The sequence below is a fragment of the Sinohyriopsis cumingii genome, chromosome 5 (genome assembly GCF_028554795.1).
Source record: "Sinohyriopsis cumingii isolate HCF-2022 chromosome 5, ASM2855479v2, whole genome shotgun sequence".
Classification (NCBI taxonomy): Eukaryota; Metazoa; Mollusca; class Bivalvia; order Unionida; family Unionidae; genus Sinohyriopsis; species Sinohyriopsis cumingii.
Window position 1 is genome coordinate 134416178 of NC_142965.1, and position 23802 is coordinate 134439979.

At 34.9% G+C, this 23802-nt stretch overlaps 1 protein-coding gene across 2 annotated transcripts in view; it reads right to left on the reverse strand.

Annotated features, from left to right (window-relative positions):
- Window positions 1-13957: 13957 nt before the first annotated feature.
- LOC149800281 (uncharacterized) overlaps window positions 13958-23802 on the reverse strand; it is a 56547-nt gene continuing 46702 nt past the window's right edge. Inside the window, exons 12-15 of one of the 2 annotated variants that reach the window (XR_016421354.1) lie at window positions 23403-23584; window positions 22988-23141; window positions 22528-22623; window positions 13958-17747 (exon numbers count right to left, since the gene is read on the reverse strand). Coding sequence is in view for 1 of the 2 variants with exons in the window: in XM_089959875.1 (XP_089816001.1) it covers window positions 23003-23141; window positions 23403-23584 (321 nt within the window). In the remaining variant the exon portion in view is untranslated. The remainder of the gene's footprint in view (window positions 17748-22527; window positions 22624-22987; window positions 23142-23402; window positions 23585-23802) is intronic. The other variant, XM_089959875.1, reaches the window with a different exon arrangement.

The window sequence follows — 23802 nt, forward strand, 5'->3', positions numbered from 1 at the left end:
TTTGCAAGGTTACTTTTATTCTGTGAAAAACAAAAGACAAACAAACAATACCACCAATGCTTGAGCGGAATACGTCTGTTTCAGAAAATAAAACTGGTTGGCCATGAAAAAGGGCTGTCGATTGCTGTCCTGAATCGTTGATGTTATTAAAATTCAGAATAACAGCAACTCCCCGACCTGACTCTGCAGAAAGGTCACATTTTAATGCAGTTGCTCAACCTTCTGACGGTGGCGGAGAGTCTAAAATTAGAAGTCTGCTTTCATCTTCCAATCTTCGGTTTGCTGGATCATCGGCTATTCTAGCTGTTGATATTTTCGTTCGGTTTATTGCTGCTAAAGAGCTCTTTGACTTCATCTTCATATTTGTTGCATCCTTCTAAACATTCATTGAGCCGTGGAAATTCGAAATTACGTTTATCTTGCTCCAACTGCTGTTTCTCCTCTCTTTCTTTTCCACGATCACTTCTCTTATTATTTGTTTTGCTGATCTATAGGTGATCAACTCCCTCTTCGTGTGCTTCCATATGGATGGCTTTCCTTCTCTTTCACCGGGCCCAAGAGATATTCCACTCTCTTTATTAAGCACACAAACTCGCTCAGTTTTCCATTCTGGCAGTCCTGACTTGTCATTCTTCTTTCTTCATGATTCTGTTCTTTATCGACGATGTATGGAAAGACAGTGAACGTAACGCTTCAGATGCTCAAAGCGAAGCATGAACGAAAACATCCCTCAAAGTTCAGATACGGAAGTGAAGGAAAATGTCTCTGAGAGTAGCACACAGTGAGGATCGAATAATGGTCAGCTAGAATCGATCAAAGTATGCCAAAATATATTTTTCTGTAAACCAATGAACCAAAACCACTTTTTCTAAATCAACAATTTGATGAATACACCCAGCTCACTTAAAATCAAAGAATAGTGAAGAAAGAAGATTAGGGCTGGTCATTTCCTTTTCATGTACAACTTATAAATGTCATACACAGACTATTAACAGTGGAACATATTTACAAAGTTGACAATGTTGAGAAGTAAGACGAGACTTCGAATGATATAGTATAGTGTCATTTTGCCATTGATGGACACACTGTTCTGTGTTTGAGCTAAAGAAATCCGGTACTCATACTGATTAAAAGCACGTTTATAATTTGCATCGTATCAAGAAATTTCAATTTCAAAACAAGTCAGCAAATGCTCTAATGTTAATATAAGAATGTACAGATGAAGAACGTGTACACAATACTGACCACACACCTTCAAATCCGATCCTTGTAATCTTGCATTATTCAAGCCAATACTGACCACACACCCTTCAAATCCAATCCTTGTAATCTAGCATTATTCAACACTCAATCAATAGGACCGCGGGCAAGGCGCATATAATAGTTAGCTTTATGAACAATAATCATATCGACGTCTTTATCATAGCAGAAACATGGCTAAATAATCAAAATCAGGTAACGAGCCAATGTGCGCGGATCTAACACCATCCGATTACTCAATAATCAAGTCGTTCCCACGTCACTCCCGCGGAGATGGAGTTGCTGTTATCTCAAAGAACTTTATAATCCAAAACCGGTCCAAACTTCACTCACCATTGAAAAAAGATCAGTCCATTTTTCATGCTTCTCTCGCCATCATCCTTGTCGAAAAACAAACTGAATGAATCTCTTTTTGGAACATTTCCTAACCTCCTGGAGTATGAAAATTGGATAGGTGGCAAACTGATTCTTCTTGGAGATTTCAACTTCGCTTTGACTGTCCTGGAAACCCACACACATCAATGCTCCTATATTATGTACATATTTTCATCCTCAAACAGTCAGTTAGCCAATACACCCATAAGCATGGACACATTTTAGACTGGATTCTACATAGATCTGATAATAATATTCTACAGTCTTCATTTGCATTCCACGAACTTGTATCAGATCACATCTGTGTCATATACCATTTCAACGTGTAAGTCCCTAACTCGCCATCTCTGTTTGCTACCAAGAGAAACCTCCGTATGATAAATAGAACTCAACTAATGCATAACATCCGAGCAAACCTAATAACTTCGTTACCTTCTGCAGCAGTACAACTTAATAAGTGCTTGCGTTTATTGCTTGATAAACATACCCAAGCAATCAAGTGCAGATAATAAATTCAAAAGTGTTCTCTATGTTATAGTAGCGTTAAGGACCAGCATCTCACTTATAAAAGAAAATGCCGTCAGACTGAGAGGATTTGGCTTTCCATTAGCCTCACTATTCATATGCAGATATATGAAGCGCTATAAAGAACGTCACAAATATACTTCATCGAGCAAAATCAGCTTACCACAAAACTAAGATCTCTGAAAGTTCCAGCTGCGAAGACAGAGGCGTAGCTGGGGGGGGGGGGGGGGGGGCAGTGGGGTACATATGTCCTCGGGCGCCAAGGTACAGGGGCGCCAAAATGAGGCTTACAACGTTACATTATAATAAGTAAACAAGGGTAATATTCAAAAATGTGATTAAACGGGGAGGGGGCTGGGGCGCCAATTTTATAGTTCGTCCCCGGGCGCAAAATATCATAGCTACGCCTCTGTGCGAAGAGTTTTCTGAGATTACAAACCATCTAATGTCTACGAATAAACATACATCACTTCCCAAGGCTTTCTTTCCGGGTGACATTCGGGACCTGTTTGAAAATTTCTTCCGTGATAAAGTACAAACATATAAGGATCAGCTTGACAGCACAATTTCAACTGTCTCACCATACAGTTTTGATATAGAATATCAACGGCAATCCGTAATAGAATTTGGTAGATACACTTGTGAAAAAGAGCACCCCAAAGTCACGTGAACTCGATCCGATTCCAACATCACTGCTGCTTGAGTGCTTAGATTCAACACTGCCTTCACTAACCGATATTATTCATACTTTTCTCTCATCAGGGGAATTTCAATAACATTTAAAATCTGCCTTTTTGAAACCTCCGTTGAAAAAATTTCCCCGAAGCATGATCATAACAATTTAAAGAACTACCTTCCTGTTTCTAACCTGCCTTTCGTTCAAAAAATATTAGAAAAAGTTGTTCTATTCCACTTTGTATGACACCTGAGTTCAAATAGTTTTTTGTAGCAATGTACGGTCCGCATATCACGGTCACCATAGCATTGAAATTGTCCTTCTGAGAGTAGTTAACGACCTTCTATTTGCTTTGGATGGAGGAAAGATTAGAGTCCTCACCGTCCTTGACTTGTATAAGGCATTTAACACAATAAAGCATGATATATTACTTCAAGGTCTCCATCATGTATTTGGTATTGTTATGTACATTTAATTTGCACTGTTTGTTCTTTTTTGTTTTTCATTATATGCTATGGATAATTGTATTTTGGACTCCACTTTGTCCAAAATCAAATTCATTTTCTCCCTGACCCGGTTAATATCTCAATCTGAGTCCAGAAGATTGGAAATTCCCAATGAAATGCCGGGTCTACCTGTTGTACGTCTCCGTCTGGCTCTACTTAACAGTTATGGAATTGAAATTAAAATACAATAATGAAATAGGTTAGGACAATTGAGCTTCAGAAAGAAGAGAAACAAATGCAATTCAGAAAAAAGAAAGAAAAATTCAATTAAATAAATGGAAAAGAGAAACAAAACAGTTGAAAAAAGAGGAAAGAGGAAGAGAGAGAAATAAAATTGCAGACTCTGAGGGAAAGAGAAATGGAAGAAAGTGAATTCAATTTAGATTAAAGGAATTTACGCTTGCAAGTGAATTGCACGTCGCCACTTCACAAACAATTTCAATTTTTGATGTTGCAAAAATATTAGTTTATTATTCCATTTTAAACAAAGAGAAATAGATAGGTAGTTTCCTCATTTTGAGAAGATTGCTGAAACTTTGAAATGGCTAAGACAACAATGAACTCGGTTTTTTTTTTTTTTTTTACATATACACTTCCCTGTCAGCACAACAAAGTCTTGATTATGATCTGGTTATGGAATTTATCTTGACGGGTTATAAGTTGGTACCTGAGGTCAAAAACTTAGAAAATGCTGTTGATAAAGGTAATTTCGACAGTAAGTTTTCTACTCAGCAGTCTTCTGGTGAAAATCTATTTCAGTCTAATAAGAGCAATCCTAAATCTCAATCTGGCAGAACATTTAGGAATCAAAATTATAATAAGATTGATTAGAAAATGTTATCTCTTTCTACGCGGGCCTTTTGCAAGAGGAAAGGGCACACTATTTCTGTTTACTATGAATTGAAAAATAAAGAACAGAATCAAGATAGGCCTATTCCAAATGCTTTTATTTCTAAGAGGCGAAGATCACGGTCATATATTGAAAGCAATGCATTTACATGTGTTAGGTAAGAGAAACCTCAGTCTGGGTGTATTTGGAGAATTATGAACCAATCATGTGGAAGTGTTAAACATCACACATTAATTTTTCTGCCAATCCTATCCTTATTACAATTTTAAGGACACAGGAGTTTCTATGAGTCTTTTATTATCAGGTACTTTGCTTTTTTCTGAGAAGTCGACTTCTAATGAGAGTGTTCATATGCAGGGAGTAGAGTGCCGATTTCTTAATGTTCCTTCCCAGTGTGTAAGTTTGTCAGCAGACTTAGTTTCAGGACTCGTGAAAGTCGGGACAGTGTAGTCTTTACCTATCTAAGGTATTTGTTTATTACTAGGCATTGACATAACTGGCGATATTGTTGTGATAAATCAACTTGTAACTGACAAGCCTTGTTTAGATCAGAAAGTCTATCCTATTGACAATGAAATCCCTGTTTTATACCCAGAGTGAGTATTAATTAGATCTATGGCAAAAGAAACGCTTGAGAATGATGTTGATAGGAAACGTTTCTTTAATTGACATGTATTGGTCAGACTTTTGATGAGGTCACTTTCACTGCTTGTTTGGATGAATCAGAGGGTATTAATTGCAGTGTTATCAAATGTTATTAATCCTGTTGCTACTCATTATCTTTAATCTAATCAGGGTGACAAACGAACAGGAAAAAGATTCTGAGATCTCCTATTTGTTTCAGAAAGCTACTAGCGAAACTGAAGCCACTGAAGCACCTGTTTGTTAGTTTGTTAAAAATGGTGTCCTTTTGAGAAAATGGAGACCACGTGAGATACCTCTGGGGGTGAGTGATCAGTAAACTATCAAATTATAGTTCCAAAATCGCAAATATAGAAAAGTTTTTGTCTGGCCCATGAAACTGCTTTGGCTGGTCATTTAGAGATTCATAAGACTTCTCACAAGATCTGGAATCATTTCTATTAGCAAAATGTTAAAAGTAATGTTTGTAAATAATGTCTAAAACCCAACCAGAAGTTACCTAAGGCATTTGCAAACTATTCATGCATTTGACGAACTATTTAGAAGAATAATGGTAGACTGTGTCTGTTAGGTAATTAATACTTGTTGACCATGATATGTGCGTCCACCAGATTAACAGCGGCAATTCCTCTGAGGAACATTGAAACTGAAATAATAGTAAAAGCTTCGATAATGTTTATTTTACACAGTCTGCCCAAATCTGTCCAGTGAGGTCAGGGGTAGAATGTTATGTCTGGAAATTTCTAGCAAGATATGTATGAATTATGCATCGAGCAATTTAAGTCTTTTGTCTATCACGGTGAAACATTTAAAAATTTGATTCGACCATATTCTTTTGATCCTGGAAAAGATTAGGATGAAGGTGTTCATTTGCTTTCGTTTGCTGTCAGGAATCAGTTCTTGCATTTTAGTATTTGGTCCCTTCGAACTATTGTTTGGACACTGTCCGCTGACTATGGAAGTTATTTCATGAAAAACCTATTTCAAAGTAAGACACAGAAATGAACCTTCTCAACTATGTTTCTAGTTTTAAATATAATTTGTGAAGACCTCTGTGTTCTCGTAACAGGATGCACAAATCTGACAGCCATATAGACAGGTTCATAGTTTATTTGTCTTAGCTTTATTTATCTTCATTAATTAATAGTTTAACATCATTATTCAGTGTACTTTTTAGACAGTTCCAATATGAACTTTCTGGATGCTGCCGACTGCAATCGGCTAGTTTATTGACAAAAGACCTGTAGCAAATTTGTGCTGTCACAACTATGGCAACTTTCGATGCGAATATTTCAAATAAATCCGTTATATTCTTAAAATGGTCAGAGGATTTGAAGATAATTGTGATGTATGTTCTATTCATTTATTATGCTCTTTCAAGGAACAGATGAAAATAATAGGTTGTTTTCCCTTAATGACATTTATTCCAGGTGTAATCATAGACTCATAATTGTCTTTAACTGAATATTTTAAACATTATCTCATTAAACATTTTTTTAAAGCGTAATGTTTATAAACATTAATTGAAGTACCATTAATTTACTGTATATTTTATGTTAACATTATACCAGAATGTCCACTCCATCAAGTAAAACTTAGGTTTGCAAAAAACCGCTCATCGAGAATGAGTCTGTAATTCTACTTTCATCTATGGCAACAGAAAAAAAGATTATGCAAAAACAACAATTGGATATTTTTTCTGCGGATGCGTGTTTATTTTTGATACAGTGATCGTACACTTCCTTTAAAACTTTCAAGTAGTTTGGGTTTGTTTTAAGTTCCAGACTCCGAGATTAATGGAAATTAATATTTCCCTCATAAACTATAATAAAATGTACTTGTCATATAAAGTTACATAAAATGAAATCTTATGAATGACACAAAATACATACGAAACTATATTATATTTCCATACGCGTGAAAGTACATCTGCTGTTAGATTGGATTTTCTCTTAACATGCCTGATTTCAACATTGTATTCCTACAACATCAAACGTCACCGTAATAATCTCTGATTTTTGTTTTCATCTTGCCGATGAAAGTAAGGGGGTTGTAATCACTAAATACAATAATCAAAGATAGAGCTGAGCTAATACTTCAGAATGTCGCAAACCCAGTTCAAAGCCAAGCATTCTTTCTAGATTGTTTAATACTTTGTCCGGTGCTTTTTGATTACTTAGAAAAACAGCACACTGGATGATCTATACCATGTTTGCCCTCTTGAATCAATATTGCGCCAACGCCAATATCACTTGCATCAAGCGACATTTTAAATGATAGACTGAAATTTGGAGATAAAAGAACTGATGCACTCTTAAGTATGGCCTTTAACTTCTCAAAAGCCTCTTGACATTTTTCAGACCAATGAGACTTTGTTTTCTAGTTTGACAAATTTGTCATGGGTTCAGCAATTATAGAAATATTGGACGAAAATTTCCGTATTATACAGCCATACCAAAAAAATCTCATCAGTTACTTTTATACTGATAGCCTTGGCCTTTGCATATATTGGTTTAATTTGTTCATGTCCCACAATATGTCGGATAAATGTAACATAAGCACGACAAAACTTACTTTTGGATAAATTAATTGTCAAATTTGCATCAGTGAATCTGTCAAAAATTTCTAAATTGTCTGTAAGTAATCTTTACAGGTGTCGTTGTAGATGATGGCCTCATCGATGTAAGCTTCACAATTATTTAGACCAGATGTAATCATGTTCATTAAACGTTGAAAAGTATTTGGTGATCCATTCATTCCAAACGGCATCATTTTACATTGAAAAATTCCGTCTCGAATACCGAAATTTCCATTGCCCTTTCCGTCAGTGGAGTTTACCAAAATCCTTTCAAAAGGTCAAACATGGTACATATTTTGCATTTTCAATTTCATCAACGCAGTAATCGATTCTTGGCAATGAAAAATTAGTCTGTTTAGGTCACACTGTTCACCTTTCTATAGTCTGTGCACATGCGAAAAGTATTATCTGGTTTCGATACAAGAATACATGGGGAACATGAACACGCTTACTCTGTTTAATGAGATCATTCTCCATCAAATACTGAATTTCATTTTTAAAATATTCCTGTTTGAGAAGGTTCATCCTGTCCGGATACTGTTGCACAGGTGTTGAATCTATGATTTCGATGCATGGTAGATTTTATTTGTTCGTTAAGTTACATATGGAAAAAATGCCCATGTCCAAGTTATAGCTGTTTTAGTCAATTCTTTTCTTGTTGCTGCCGATGTGAAAGTTTTGGTCCAGTCTGTTCATTATGTCTGAATTCCGACGACTGGTTACACCAAAGTCGCTACAGTCCGATTGCATTCAATCGCTTAAATCCTCACAGCGCGGGACAGGTACAACTAAATTGTCGCATGATCAACAAGGCTAAAAAAATTCATTAACATATTTATATGGTAAAGTTGTTTTTGTTTTTGCCTTCCAGGGGTATTAATAAAATAATTTAAACCAGTTACTTTCTTTTCAACTGTGTAAGTACCATGTTATTTAGCCTGAAGTAGATTTTGTGGTATGGGCAACGGAGCTAGAACTCTATCACCAAGCTGAAAACTCCTTTAGTTTGTATTTTTATCATACCTTAATTTCATTTTTGACTGAGTAGGGTGCAGATTAGTTCTTGCCTAAAAACCTCACAGGTACTAACAATTATTTCTTTGAAATATAAAGAGTTTACAAATATGACGTGATCCCATGTGCTGGAAAAATCATCTATTTAGGGAAAAAAGATTGAACAATTATCTCTGATAAAAGTTCTAAACAGCAGAACGTCGGTAAATACTAAATTTTCTACACATTTTATATTTAATAAAATCCGTCTGCGACAAGAAGTTAAAGGATAAAGCCTTAATTGTTACTACAGACATTTGTTTTCAAAGATAAGAAATACGTTGAAAGTTCTCACATAACCCATCAAATGTCATCCTCTTCTCGTAAATTCCTTTCTACGTTGTGTTACTTGTCTATGCTCTTAACATCAGTAAGAAAAAAGTTTGAAACTTTAACAAATAATTTATTTCCCTAGAATACAAAGTGAAAATGTGAAAAAAGAACTTACGGTATTGCGCATTAAGTCACAAAATAATTCAAGAATTACATACAAAAGTCATATTTATTTAAAGTCCTGAGAAAATTCAGTAAAAGTCCGAAATCAATCCAAAAACTGAAGGCGATGACGTGTCGGTTATAGCTCCTTGTGTGTTGATGTATGAGGTTCGAATTGACTACAAATTCAAACGAATGTCTCTATCCAAGAATTTTATCAAAGCGCTCTTTCCAGAGAAAATAATTACTTGAATTGAATAATTAGAAGAAATAAAATTTCCAGGCCAAATACAATTTCAACTGATAAAATCCTCTGTTACACTATATATAGTTCTCTATTTGACCTCAGGTCACAATTAGCATTTTCCCAAAAAATCCCATTACCAAATGGAAAATAACCTTCTAGAATGATTATAATGTTTGCAAAATACTGATTTTAAACCCATACATATACAGAATAATTTAGATGTGTATTAGGTCTTTACAATGAATAAAAAGAATCAATTTGGGTCAAGGAGAAGGTCCAATGCAACATATGATGTTACATTACAATAATTTATTTACACGGCAATTGAAAGCTTCGGATAATCTGCAATCTGGTATTATGTTTTATATAATTAGATTCCTTACATTAGTCAAGCACATGCAATTTCTTTAATGAATCCATTTTAGATTTTGCAATAATTTTAAATGACAACCTGGTTTATCGTCTGTCAATTTGCAGACTCATCCTATAATTGAAATAATAGTTCTTCCAGTAAAAGGAAATTCGTAAACGTAGGGTTTAGTTGAAAATTAAGAACTTACTTTTTCATAGAATGCAACTGTAATTTGATCGAGCAAGTTTGTTGATCAGAATCTAGCCAATTGTAGATAACTATTTTAATCTGTCTCAGTGCTTAAAGTTTTACTGTTTGGGCCACGGATTACCAAAAGCGATTTAGGGCAAGGTTGTTTACTTATCTAAAAGAAAAATAAAAGAACTCAAATTCCACAACAATGATAACCATCTCACACCTGACAATAAGACTGACTGTGAACTCTTTGATTCCTTGTCTTTAAGATATTTATATGTTAAAATTGTTTTTGATTTTTCTTTCGGGGAGTATTATTAAAATAATTTAAACCATTTACTTTCTTTTCAACTGTGTAAATACCATGGTATTTAGTCTGAAGTAGATTTTAGAGTTTGGGCAAGAGAGTCAGAACTCTATCACTAGGCTGAAAACTCCTTTACTTTGTATTTTTATCATACCTTAATTTCATTTTTGACTGTGTAGAGTGCATATTAGTTCTTGCCTAAAAACCTCACAGGTACTGACAATTATTGCTTTCAAATATAAAAGGCTTACAAATATGACGTGATTCCATGCGAATTGCGAATTAAGTCCAAAATTAATACAATTATTATAAACACAAATCTTGCCAATGAAAAGAACAAAGTAAATCTTAGTTCGAATCCTGATGAAATTCAAGAGGGAAGGCGAAGACGTCTGTAATAACCTAAGTAGTTTTGTCGTGTCCACAGTCTCTTGTTGATTCACACAAATATTATTCCAGATTTGAATTCAGTATAAATTGCAACAAATGTCTTTGTCGAAGAATTATAACAGAGCACTTTTGTATTTTTAGGGAAAATTATCAGTTGAATTAAATAATTGAAGAAAATAAAATTCAGCCCAAACTTGTGACAATACTACTCAAAATATACAACTTAACGTGTCAAAAGTTAGAGCCCAACTGACAAACCATTATCACAGCATCAGTTATAATAATAATAATAATAATAATAATAATGAGGACTTTGTATAGCGCCTAATCTTTAGAAGCTCTAAGGGCTTTACATTATTACGCAACACCTATAAGATAAAAAAAACATATAATAATATTATTACAAAAACATTAAAAAAAATAAAAAAATGCTGAGAATATTTCAGGTAGGAAACATTATTAGGTCTTTAATTTTATTCTTGCAGTCGAAATAAGTGACTTTTGAGAGCCCTCTTGAATGTGATTACTGTGTCTTTGTGTCTAACTTCAGTTGGCAATTCATTCCACGTTGGTGGGCCCTGGTATGCAAAAAAAAACGCTGTCCATATGACTTTGTTTTCATAGTGGGAATAATGAGTATACGATTGTCAGAAGAGGATCGTAAGTATCTTGCTGGTGTGTACACATGAGTGAGATCGGATAGGTATGTTGGACTAGAGTCCGACAGTGAAACGTAGCACAGAGAACAAATTTTGTGTTTGATTCTGGATAGAATGGATAGCCACTGTAGGGTACAGAACAGCGGTGAGGTGTGCTCTGATCGTGGTACTCTAAGCATGATCCGAGCAGCTGTGTTTTGAACATTTTGAAGTTTCTGGAGCAGATATTGAGATGAACCAGACATAACTGAGTTACAGTAGTCCAGTCTTGAAAGTACTAATGCACACACAAGTGTTTTAGTGGCATCAACTGGAAGATATTTGCGAATGTAGCTGATGCGTCTCAGCTCATGATATGCAGCCTTGCATATGTTCATGACATGTTGGTGCAATGTGAGAGTACTGTCCAGAGTAACACCTACGTTTCGTACTGATTGTGTGAATTTAATGTTGGTGTTGCTGTTATTTATTGTTTGAGGTAAAGGATGTGAATGAGAAAGTCTTTGTGTTGTGATCAGAATGGCCTCAGTTTTATCATCATTCATCTGCAGCTTGTTACAAGTCATCCATGATTTCACATCGGAAATGCACCTGTCTATACCCTGGATGGCAGCATCAACTTCAGTTGGGTGGCTAGATTTGTATATTTGGGTGTCATCAGCGTACAATTGGTGAGACACTGGATGATGATCTATGACACTTGAGAGCGACTGAGTGTACAGAATGAAGAGAACAGGTCCAATAACAGACCCCAGTTGAACACCACAACATAGATCAACTGGGTTGGAGTGTATTCCATTTGCAGATACAATTTGTGTCCTGTTGACCAAATAGGACTTGAACCACAGTAAGGCTGTATCATGAATGCCAAATACATGCTGGAGACGTTAAAGTAATATATCAATGTATATTGTGTCAAATGCTGCAGACAAATCAAGGAGGGTGAGGACTGTAATCTTTCCGCTATCCAACGCAGAGAGAATGTTATTAACTACTTTTAGAAGAGTAGTTTCAGTACTGTGGCAAGGGCGATATGCGGATTGTACATTGCTAAAAAGACTGTTTGAATTTAGATGCGATACAAGCTTGGATAGAACAACCTTTTCTAAGATTTTTGATATGAATAGGAGATTAAAAACTGGGCGGCAGTTCTTTAAATCATTATAGTCGTTATATTGAGACATTCAAGACTATGGAAATTCATTCGGAACATTCTATATTTTTGGACCTGTGATAGGACATTTAACATTATTTGGGTTTAGTCACAATGCTGTAGGAGTTTTAACTTTGCATTGTAGAGAAATAAATTACTTGTTGTTTTTTCTTATATTGTTCGTTTAGCTTAAGACAAGAACTGGTGACGGAAATTGGGAGACTATCTGGATCTGAATGTATTTAAAGCAGATATTAAAACTTCTTTTACAGATTTAAATTGACTTTATTTTGGAATTTTCGTTGTCCATGGTAACAACTTTAATTTCACTCATTTCTTTATAGAAACCAGCAAGCACTGATACTATCATATGATGTCGAAACCGACGTTTCTAATCCTACATACGAATGGGTTAGAGTCTATGAAAAGGAACGGATTGCTTGATCTTGTGTCATAGTATGATCTTTCTGAAGGGAAATAATCTTACACAAAGCACGAGACACAAAATAGTGTGATTTACTATTTGGTAGGTAAGGGAATTTGAATATCAGGGCATTGGATTTAATTGCTTCGTCTATATCTGGTTTCGAAAGGAGGTTTAAAGAATAAATTTCAACATACTCAGATACAAATGGAATTAAGAAAACTTCACCTTCAGGAACAAATAAATGTCGTTAATGAAATGCAAAATAATTACAAAACTACAAACTGTGAAGTCACTAAAGGTCAGTTATTTTGAGCAGATAAATAGACACTAATTTTAGATTGTAATATAATTCGTTGCAGAGGACTAATGACTAGAAATTCTTCTATAAATAGACCATTTGTGCAAGTTATTATGGGTAATGTTTTGCAAGGAATTATGGCTAAAATAGTTCGGTCCTATAATTTGAATGATTCATCCCTTATAGTAAAGAAATGTGTCTGCAAAGAAGAAATCTAACACTAGTCATACCCATAATACCTTGCAGAAACTTGTACAAGCACACTTAATCGTGCATATGTGCTGATGCCTTCTTCACGAGTTGAAATTTGGGTGTTACTTTCAAAACGCCTGATAGATTGGGTATAGAACCAATATGGTATGAACATCAAGAACACAATGCAAGAAATGAATAGCACCAGACTATCACAACCCCATCTCCCTTCAATGCTTACACTGTATCTAGGACGAACTATATATCTTAGTACCATAATTTACAACAATTGACAGGAAGAAATTACTTCATTGACATTGGCAGAGCCATGGGTGACTGAGTGGTCTTTAACGCTTGCCTTTATGAAGCGCTGCTATTTTACCTCTGCATGGGTTCGAGTCTTAGGCTAACGTCAATGCAGGCATGCGAGAAAGCTTGCCAGTCGCTTCCCTAAGGTTGTAGTTCTTACCGGGGTTTTCCGGGTTCTTCTCTCCACCAGTTATACCGACCAGCATATTTTTTCATTCGTGTAATGAATGATGACGTTAAACAATTATTCGACATAGTAGAGTTATCTTCGTTTTTTTTCTCGTATCGGTGTATCGTAAACCACCACCCTTACTCCCCATCTTTATCCAATGTTTGCAGTTCGTATAGGACTGTGCAAATTGGTACCGTAATTTATGGTCTTTCCAAATGAATAAGGAAATTACTTTCAACAATATACTGGCTACTCAAACCATTCTGAGCTTCCGTCTTTTTTCGTTTCTACGTCGTTGTATCGTATAAAAACCCCAACAAAATGCAAAGGAAAACAAATCAAAGCGTAAAACAAAATGAACGAAAGATTTATTTTATTAATTTTAAATTCCCAAAGCGGACTATGTGGATACATACAAATAAGGAGTTATAGTGCATTAACAATATCAATGTAGATAGAATACTTGTAAACAGTATGTCCATGTTTGACCTAAGGGTTGTCTGAGTGCAGAGTATTATTAATGGCCCCTCTCTTTTATGCGTTACAGTTGAACGATTGGCTTATCTGAGCTAAGACATGAATGTGTTGAATTATATAGATAGAATAGCTGACTTATTGATATGCACCGGTGTTGAATAGGAAAGTCCAAGCCGAAGGTCAGAGTTTTACCTATTATTAAGCGCAAAATTTGGATCCCGATTATCGAAGTTTTCCATCATACATTAAAGGATAATGAAGGATTCCTTTCCTAACGTTTCTCGACAAAAAACGAGGGCCGAGGTCATTGCAATGTATTTCTGAATACTGTGTCAAAGAATAAAATACAAATTGAAAGTCCAATTACTTTAAGACGGAGCTTAAAAGTTCGGTTTACACTGAAACATTCAATTACAACAACGGCTTTTTTCATCTTGAATTGGCCTACACAGATGTTGGTCGATCAGTTCTAAACGCCATTTAATCGGGACGCTTCAACCATTGCTCATTTTAGTATCTAAATATGAAACAGTTAATAATTTTATTGATTTTTGTTAAGGAATGTTCAAGTGATGATATAAATCGGGAAATGTTTGCTACTTTGTGTTGACTATGACCGCAGCAGAATATCAAAACAGTCCACGAGTCAGGATAAAGATCATTTATGAGAAAGGATATAGCTATCCTGCACCGGTATTCAACACAGGACAACACGATGATACACATATTTGAATATAAGAAAAGACCTGATAAAATCCAAAGCAGCAACAGTATCCATGGACATCGTGAATACACCATAACACTAACACTCTACAGTCTGCACGGATATCTTGAATACCCAGTAACACAAACACTCTGCATGGATATCGTGAATACACTAATACAAAAGCAGTCATCTAATTGTCATGCGCAGAATATACAATTTGCTGGCAAATGATTTGAAGCTCTAATTGATATCAATCATGCGATGAAGTATAAATTAAATTCAGATTTATTTACGGAAAGAAAGTAATCACATGGACATAGTCAAAGTTAGGAAAATAAAAACAAATTTCCAGAATATATATATATATATATATATATATATATATATATATATATATATATATATATATATATATATATATATATATATGTGTGTGTGTGTGTGTGTGTGTGTGTGTGTGTGTGTGTCTTCGCGAAAAGCATAACAATCTATGTGAATCCCTCGGCTGTTTATAGAACTGTATTGACTGTTTGATTCACCAAGAATCAAGAAAAGCAATTTAAAAACAAAACAAAATAAACGCAAAAAAAACCAGTTCGATGCTTTGATGCATTCGATACGTATCGGTTAAATTCTGCATTTAAATAAGCAAGGTGGACCTGATGACAGCTAATGGTAGTTATCTGCATAATTTCGAAATATAGTCCGCAGGACTAACCCCGGAGCTGCGAATGTTGCTACGTCACAGCTATTAAAGCAACCAGCTACTGTACTGATCTAAATTTTCCTGGACAGGTTTAGTATCGGCCTGAGAAATAACCGTCTTCGAATAACATGAAATATTTCTATTGGCTAGCGCCAACACATAAATATTGCCTTTATCTATGAAAAACGATGCACTATATATTTACACAAAATGTAAATTTTTTGTTGTTTTTTCAGTTATGGACAAAGTTTAATTTGCGTCTTTGTGGTGCTAATCCTGTCTTATTGGTATTGCAAAGAAACACATTTACACGGTGTATATATCAAAATGAGCGATTCAATATTCAGATATCATATATTTCATTGAAAAAATTAACATTCTGCACTAAGCCAACTCCCGTTTTCACGAGTCAAGAATTTCTCAACATCTTAAAACCGTTTGCATGATTATGTATATCAACTGCTTTTTTATATCTCAGACAAAACTAATTACAATGAAAATAATTTGACAAACTTGTTTCTCGCATTGTTATATCTCGTTAATATGAGAGATGTTGCCAGGAGTTTCACTAAAGGAGAGCTCCAACATTGTCTACAAAACATGAGGAAGTAGAAGAAAAGGAGGAGGGGGAAGGAGGAAGTGTTTATTGTTTGGCCGGTTCTGTATCTACACAAGAATGGTCCAATTATGGTTAAAGGTCGCACAAGGAACCGGTGATTAAAGACCAAAAGCAACAAGCAAAGCCAAATAAAACAAATAGCAAAACACTGAGAGAGAGAGATTTATAAAACAATTAAAAGATTATAAAAGATTATAGCAACTGGTAAATTGTTACAAGAAATGACAGTTAGCAATTTTGAACCCAAAAATAATGATGAATATGAATCCAATGTACACACTGGATTGCCGAAAAAAGAAAGCATTCCGGTCAACCACTTACCGAAAAGGTTTCAAAATTAAATGCAGAAAAGGCAGAATACTAAGCCTAATTACAATACGGACAATTTAAACGTACATCGCAATTTTCATATATTTTCTCCAACAATTCAGCCCTTACAATACTGTGTTACAAAACTATATAACCCTGTAAGGGTTAAGATACGTTGAAGAATTAAGAATCTAAACGCAAATTAAAAAGTAAGAATACGTATTTGATCAAAATGTTTCTAACAGAACAAGCAGACTATGACAGTGATGGACTTACAACATACTACATAATTAAGGAACAGATAAGAAATCTAGAATGGTAGTCAGCAAGGCACTGATTCAAGAAAGTGAAACTTTGGCAAAACTGGTGTTGGTGAAAAATCTTATTTTCGAGCAGATATATTCAAGAGATAATACATATGAGCTATGGAAAATTGTACCTGACAAGCATAAAGAACCGTATCTCAACTTGTACAAGCTGAAGCTAGCTATGTATATGACGCTTCAGACAGCAGATTGTGAAAGCGGTTCTCAGCACAGAAGAAGATTCATACAGAGATAAGGAAGAGATCAAGCTCAAAAACAATCAACAGATTAATGCTTATACAACAGTAAGAGACATCGGTTGAGAATTTTGATTTGAATATAACGGTAACAATATAGCAGGAAGCAAGAGCGACTGCTTTTTAAGTATTATTTAAATAACGAACATTCTGTAGAGTGCTCATATTACACGCAAATTAAAATATTGATCACTGTTTGCTATTGAGTTATTTTTCTCTATTTGTTTAATCTAGAAATGAACACAAAGTTTACAAATTTCATAAAATGTTAAAGCTAAATTTTGTTCCATATGTGAAACCTATTGAATGTACGAAACAATTAGCTGTTTGAAAATTCGTATATCCTACTCGAGGCATGAATACATTTAAAGAGGATACTCTGATGGGTCTAGTATATACTATATGTATTAACTTAACTGTAGGAAGTAACAAACAGAGGATTTGCTAATTTAAGTTTCCACAATGATTAAAATATTATGTACTGATTATACAACTAAATCACCGAATTACGAAAGACGTCTATATGTCTGTCAATATATGAAAACGTAATGGGCAGGCATTTATTCATTTGTTCTTGTAAATAGAATGACTATCTTTGCCGTTTAAACGTACAACCATGGGTTCGTGGAGGTAATGAAAACAAAATCCATTTAGTTTATATGAGAAGTAGTCGCAATCTCTGCTATGACTTGCATGTAGAGGTATATACCTTGCCGGTGTTCACAATAAAAAGTAGGATTTTGCCGACATCTCTGTCACGTCTTCATCTAAACAGAAAATAAATAAAAAAGTAAGAAAGGCCAACACATATATGAATGTGGCTAAACAGGGAAAATGGCTCTTTTCTCTTCATAGAGCAGAACTGATCAAGTCCCTTAGCCCTACATATCGGACCATACATCTTCGAAGTCGGACGGGTAAAATGTCTCAATGTGCTAGTCTAGGACAAATGTTTTTCCTACTTTAAAACAAGTCGGGAAAGCTCTTATTTCATACTTGAAACACTGTATCTACCTTGATCAGGACAGACTTGCCTTTTATACCGATTGCTTGATTATAACATACTTGAAACACTGTATCTACCTTGATCAGGACAGACTTGCCTTTTATACCGATTGCTTGATTATAACATACTTGAAACACTGTATCTACCTTGATCAGGACAGACTTGCCTTTTATACCGATTGCTTGATTATAACATACTTGAAACACTGTATCTACCTTGATCAGGACAGACTTGCCTTTTATACGGATTGCTTGATTATACCTCCATTTATTAATTCACATCCTGTGATATTACAGAAAGTGGACATCATAACTGTTGTATATGCGCAAGTTGTATTACTGCATACTGGGTTAAGCGAAGAGATGATTAGTCAAAGTGCTTCAAACAAGCACCCCCTGCATGGTTAATTAAGAGTGCTTTAAAAGACCCTATTATTTGACTAATGAGCTAATCACCCTTTTGTTTCATTCCACCAAATCAATGCAACTTAATTAATGAAAGGCGTTGTATCAACATAAGTGTCCATTTCCTTTATGAAATGTTTAAATGAAACTAACGAGTCTTTAATGTTTTCATTGATTATACAGAGGCTCGATTTCAAAAAGCGATATTGCGTATGAAAATAATAGATTAAAGGAGACCAGAAGCCAATGGAAATATAGAATAATAATAAAAGTACTATAGCAGAAAACCTTATTCTGAAGTATCATCTGCGACCGTAATGCCAATATTTAAATATTGGCCTATCTTCTAGGAGCTGAATTTCCGTGACCTCGTATGCAATATTTCCGCGCCTATTCGGTCACTTTTGGGATGTGACGTCATAGTAGCGACTCCAGCAGCCCAAGTGGGAGTTGCCATAGTAAAAGACAATGCCGTTTTGCGTTGCTTACGGGTGTAATAGAACATTAAGAAAAGCCTGTGGACATTTTTTTTCTTTTCTTTTCCGAAAGATAAAGGCATAATGAAAGAATGGATACATTATTACAAATGAGTCGATTTCAAAGCAACACCATACAGCACTCTGTGTTTGTGACATTTCTCAAAGGAATGTTACGAGAGGGATCATGAAAAAATGGCAGCTCAAGGATACGCAAATGCTAGGCCTAGACTAAAAGTTGGCGCTGTTCCAGACATACCTTTGGACATTTTAAATCCTGGGAAAAGTGTTAAACGTGTGAGTTACGAAAATAGGCAGAAGGCCGAGTAAGTGATCACAAAATGCGACGATCAATTCACAGATCTTTTATCTACACCAGCAGTGCTAAAAACAAATCTGATAGCCCGACACCCTGGGCTCCTCTGGTTTTAGTCCAGGCCCATCCTATATTCAAAGTGAGGTGCCCTTCGGGCTTGTCGAAACAAAAATTGTTTGCCTGAGGAAACTTTGATCGCGCTGGTGAAACGAATAAATGTATTTTCAAGATGTTGACATACATGCCTTAACACGGCACAATCTAAATCAAATCACCACTGTCCTATGTGAAATTTAGATCTGATTTTAATCAAATGGAAGCTTTGCTAAAACTAAGATTCTAAACCTGTCGTGTTTCGAGAAAACACAATTTTCAGTAATCTTAAAAAAATTAAAAATTAAAAAGAAAATTAGTGTATGCCTGTTACATGTAGTATGTATAAACGGTAACCTGTAATGATTGGAACTGATATAAAACTATCCCTTGGGCAGTTTAAATAGCAGCGATTAAAAGAAAAGAGGTCAAAGTTTCACATTAACTGGCTGAAACGGGGGGGGGGGGGAGACTATTGACCCAACCCCTTGCCCCAGTGTGCGAGCGCCAATGGGACATGCCTTTTCTACCTATGATACGCCTTATTATTCCTACAGCACAAACCCGGTTTGCATATTCTGGTCAGCTCTGGCTAAATTGCAAAATAGCTAAAGTTTTGATTTAAGTACGCAAACAATAAAGCCGGTGTGACTAATGAACAGTTTATCCTTATCCTTGCATTGATCTTGTGAAAACGACTGCCCTTCGGACATACTTCAAAGAAACCATGTTCGACAGTGTGTGTATGTAAGCACCAGCAATTGATTGCCAAATAAACGTTTTATGCCCCACCTTATTTCCTTAGGTTTAAGTCTTAATCCGTGTAACGCTGTTTGCTGAATAAAATATTTATTCTGAATTAGTTCTTTAGGGACACATATACTGCGTGGTATATTTTGTTTTATTCCTTGTTTTAATTTAATCATAGTAATTAAACTTTACATGTTCGGTAGAGGAATGTCAGGTGTTAACTGGCCGAGTTTCTTTGGCGGAAATGGAGATGCGATTTTGTTTGCAGAGAAAATTTCACAGTATTCACAGTGATCATTCATTTAAGCTAATTGGTAACAATTTTATTCTTTTAATTTTTTTTATACTATATTACTGTTGTAGTTGTTTAAAAACATCTTAAATTTACTCGAATAATGTTTAATCTTCACGTTCTATTTACTGAAGAAAAAAAAAACAAACTGTTGTGTGATGTTAATTATTTCGTCCAGTGCCGGATTTAGACGTGTGTGCGTGTGATTTGAATTTTTAACGTAGCTTTAACAATTTTTCATTCATATCGCTACGATGTCTGCAGTGTGGATGTTTAGACTGTGGATTGCATACGTTATATCTATTTATAAATGGTTTGGGTTGTTTGTTTTTTTTTTCTTCTGACAAATGAAAAATTGACAGACATAATGTAATAATCGGGGCTTAGCTGAGAAAATTAATGAGATAATACGAGATCGGGAGGTAGATGAGGAAATACCCGAAAAATCGGGAGGTATTTCTCTCGGTTTGAGAGTTGACAGGTATGAACTGTCCGGGCTTGTGGAATTTAAGTTAGGGCTTGAGTTTATTTAAGTCACCAGCCCGGTGCATGTGCCTAAAAAATTTCTTTTAGCACTGATCAGTACAGTACATGAACTATTATATCAGACAGCAGATTCAACTTTTGAATGTGCAACCCAAATGTGGTCTCCTCCTGTCTGCCTCGCTCACCATGTTTGTATTCAAGGACGGGCTAGTATTGCGTCACGGGACCACGTGATCTGTCGTCTCATCAAAACTCGGATAAACTCGGCAATTTACGGAATCGTGGTATCTTCCACGCAATATAATCACTACCCACTTACGATATTTAATTTATAAACATGACAGTCGAATTAAAATCTCTAGAGAATTACATACGTAAAGGGAAAAGTTTGATTTCTGGTCTCCTTTAAGCTAATGGGGCGGCCTGTGTACAATGTATGTTACGCTCACTTCAGTAATATTGACTAAAATGCATACATATTCTTCAACGGTTAAATAAGTATGTATGTATGTATGTATGTGTTTCTGTCTGTCTATTTGTTTGTGTCTGTGGTTGTGCCTCTCAGCTACGTTTGATAAAGCAGCGATTCGTTCGTGAGGTGTAACGGCTTTACATAGGAGTTTTAACATTCATTACTGATTAACGCTGGTATAAACATAAAACTGAAACTATAGATACTTAATAATCATTTGTGGTATGGTCTATGTCAAACTACGCCAACCATTTCTAAATTATCTAAGAAATAACTTTTTGTGAAAGATTTATTAGGGAGGACATATTGCGAGAGACATAAATGTCACAAACCTGCATATAAACGTTTCCAAAAATGGAAATGACCGATGAATATCTTAATGCGTGTAACTTTCAGCCTTTGTTGATTTAATAAATATTTTAAGAAAAATATTTACTGTAAAATATTTTAACAATTCAAAGTTTTTAAAATCAAGTGTTTTTTTAAAAGTTCAGTCTATCTAAGCTAATCACACGTGATGTAGCAGCCTAAGACCTAACAGAACTTGTCTTGCAGGAAAATCACATTTTTCTGCAAATTTCTGACACAAATCTTCGCATGAACTGTTCCAAGCAAAATCATTCAATAAATGGACACATTAACAGTATCAACAAGCCATCGTGCTGTTCTTAATGACTATTTTTTTAGTATGCATCGAAGAAAACAATACAACTGAAATTCTAGTATCAAAATTGTTTATAATCCCAATGTTCCTGAACCAAATGAGACGGAGTGTGTTGTATGTGGCTAATTGCTTCATAGTTTGATTTTACTTTAACAATTGTTCTATCTTTTTATATCTCTATTACGAATTTTGAAGATGCACACTTCAGTAGCAGTGCAATATATATATATATATATATATACATTAAATGGAAGGAACTTTACTCACAAGAAGAAATATAACAATGACAAAGAACAAAAAAAATTATCAGAAAAAACTAGATTCCTTATACTAGTGGTTATGTGATAATACAAGAATCAGTCTAAATATAGATGAACTCAACAGTGATTTTTTTTTTCTCACGAGGAATTGCAACTATCTTAAGCACTTAAAGCGTATTAATCTTGAAACTGTAACGGAAAGTAAAAATATTAAAGAAATGCATGATCAATCTATCTATTGCTTTGAATCGTACTCATTGAATGGTGAAGATGGGAAATTCTCTTCGGTATGAGTAAGAACTGATTAGGGCAAGATGTCGTAATGTACCTTTGAAGAGCATCTTCTTTCTCAAACCTCTCTTTGGTAATCAGTGCCTCTAGCTCATATATTCTTTGCTGTAAGTATCTGGCGTCACTTCTAGTTCTTTATTCGTTATGAGGAAACATGACAAGCATGAGGATAAGAAATGTATACCAGGAATCGTATTAATAAATAATTGTATAATTGCTACTGACTACTTATTTTAAGTGAGACATGTCCCATAGAATTGGTCGATCTATAAGACCACACTGAAACAACTACCATGTGCCATGGAATTTTAATTTTTCTAATAACATTAGATCTCATGACTTTCTGAGATCGTAATAGTGCATTAAAATATTTTCCTCCAGCCGTTAAGATACAAGTGTACTCTGGTACAGTAACATTAACAAAAATTCTTGTATAAAGAAGATAAATTTGGAGGGAGTTTGGAACGTGTTTATGTTTATGCGAAGGTACTCGTTACCTATTGTCCTGTTTATCACGTCTCTCGCGGTCGATTTCTGCACTTTATCACGTCTCTCGCGGTCGATTTCTGCACTTTATCAGGTCTCTCGCGGTCGATTTCTGCACTAGGGTTTGTAATGTCTTTCTGGAGGCGTTCAATTTCTTTCTTGTATCTCAAAATAATAATAATAATAATAATAATAATAATAATAATAATAATGCATTTAATAATAATACCTATACTACTACTACTCTTGCTGCTGTTGATATGATTTATTTGATATGAAGAATGTTTTCCTCAATCAATCATTTCAGAGATATTATATACATAGCAATGTCACATAAATGTGTGCATACATGTCAAAGGTTTTATGGGAAATATAAATTACAAGAATCGCGTGATCAGACAGTTGAACTGATTTGATGTTGAATACCTGTTTATATTTGCTTCTAGCTGCCGTATATTCGTAGTTTTCTCTCGACATTTCTCACATTCTTCTTTGTCTAATTGTGGGAGTGGTAGTCGTGATTTGGGTCTATTTCTCTCAGACGCAGTTTGCCTGCGATTTGGGTTGTCTTCGTTGTCATCTGGAGGGCGTCTGGGCGTGTCGAATAGCTAGAGAGATAATACACTTTCTTAAATTACAACTTCTTTATTTTTTCTAAACCTTTTATTTTATCTTAAGCTAATAACAATGTTCAGTATTTCCTTGTTCTTTTAGTTATATAGATGAATCATACAATATTACTAAATGGCCTTTTCCTAGGATGTCATTTTCATCCTGAATTTAGTGACTTCGCAATTACAGTTAATAGTCATCCATCTAATTGGAA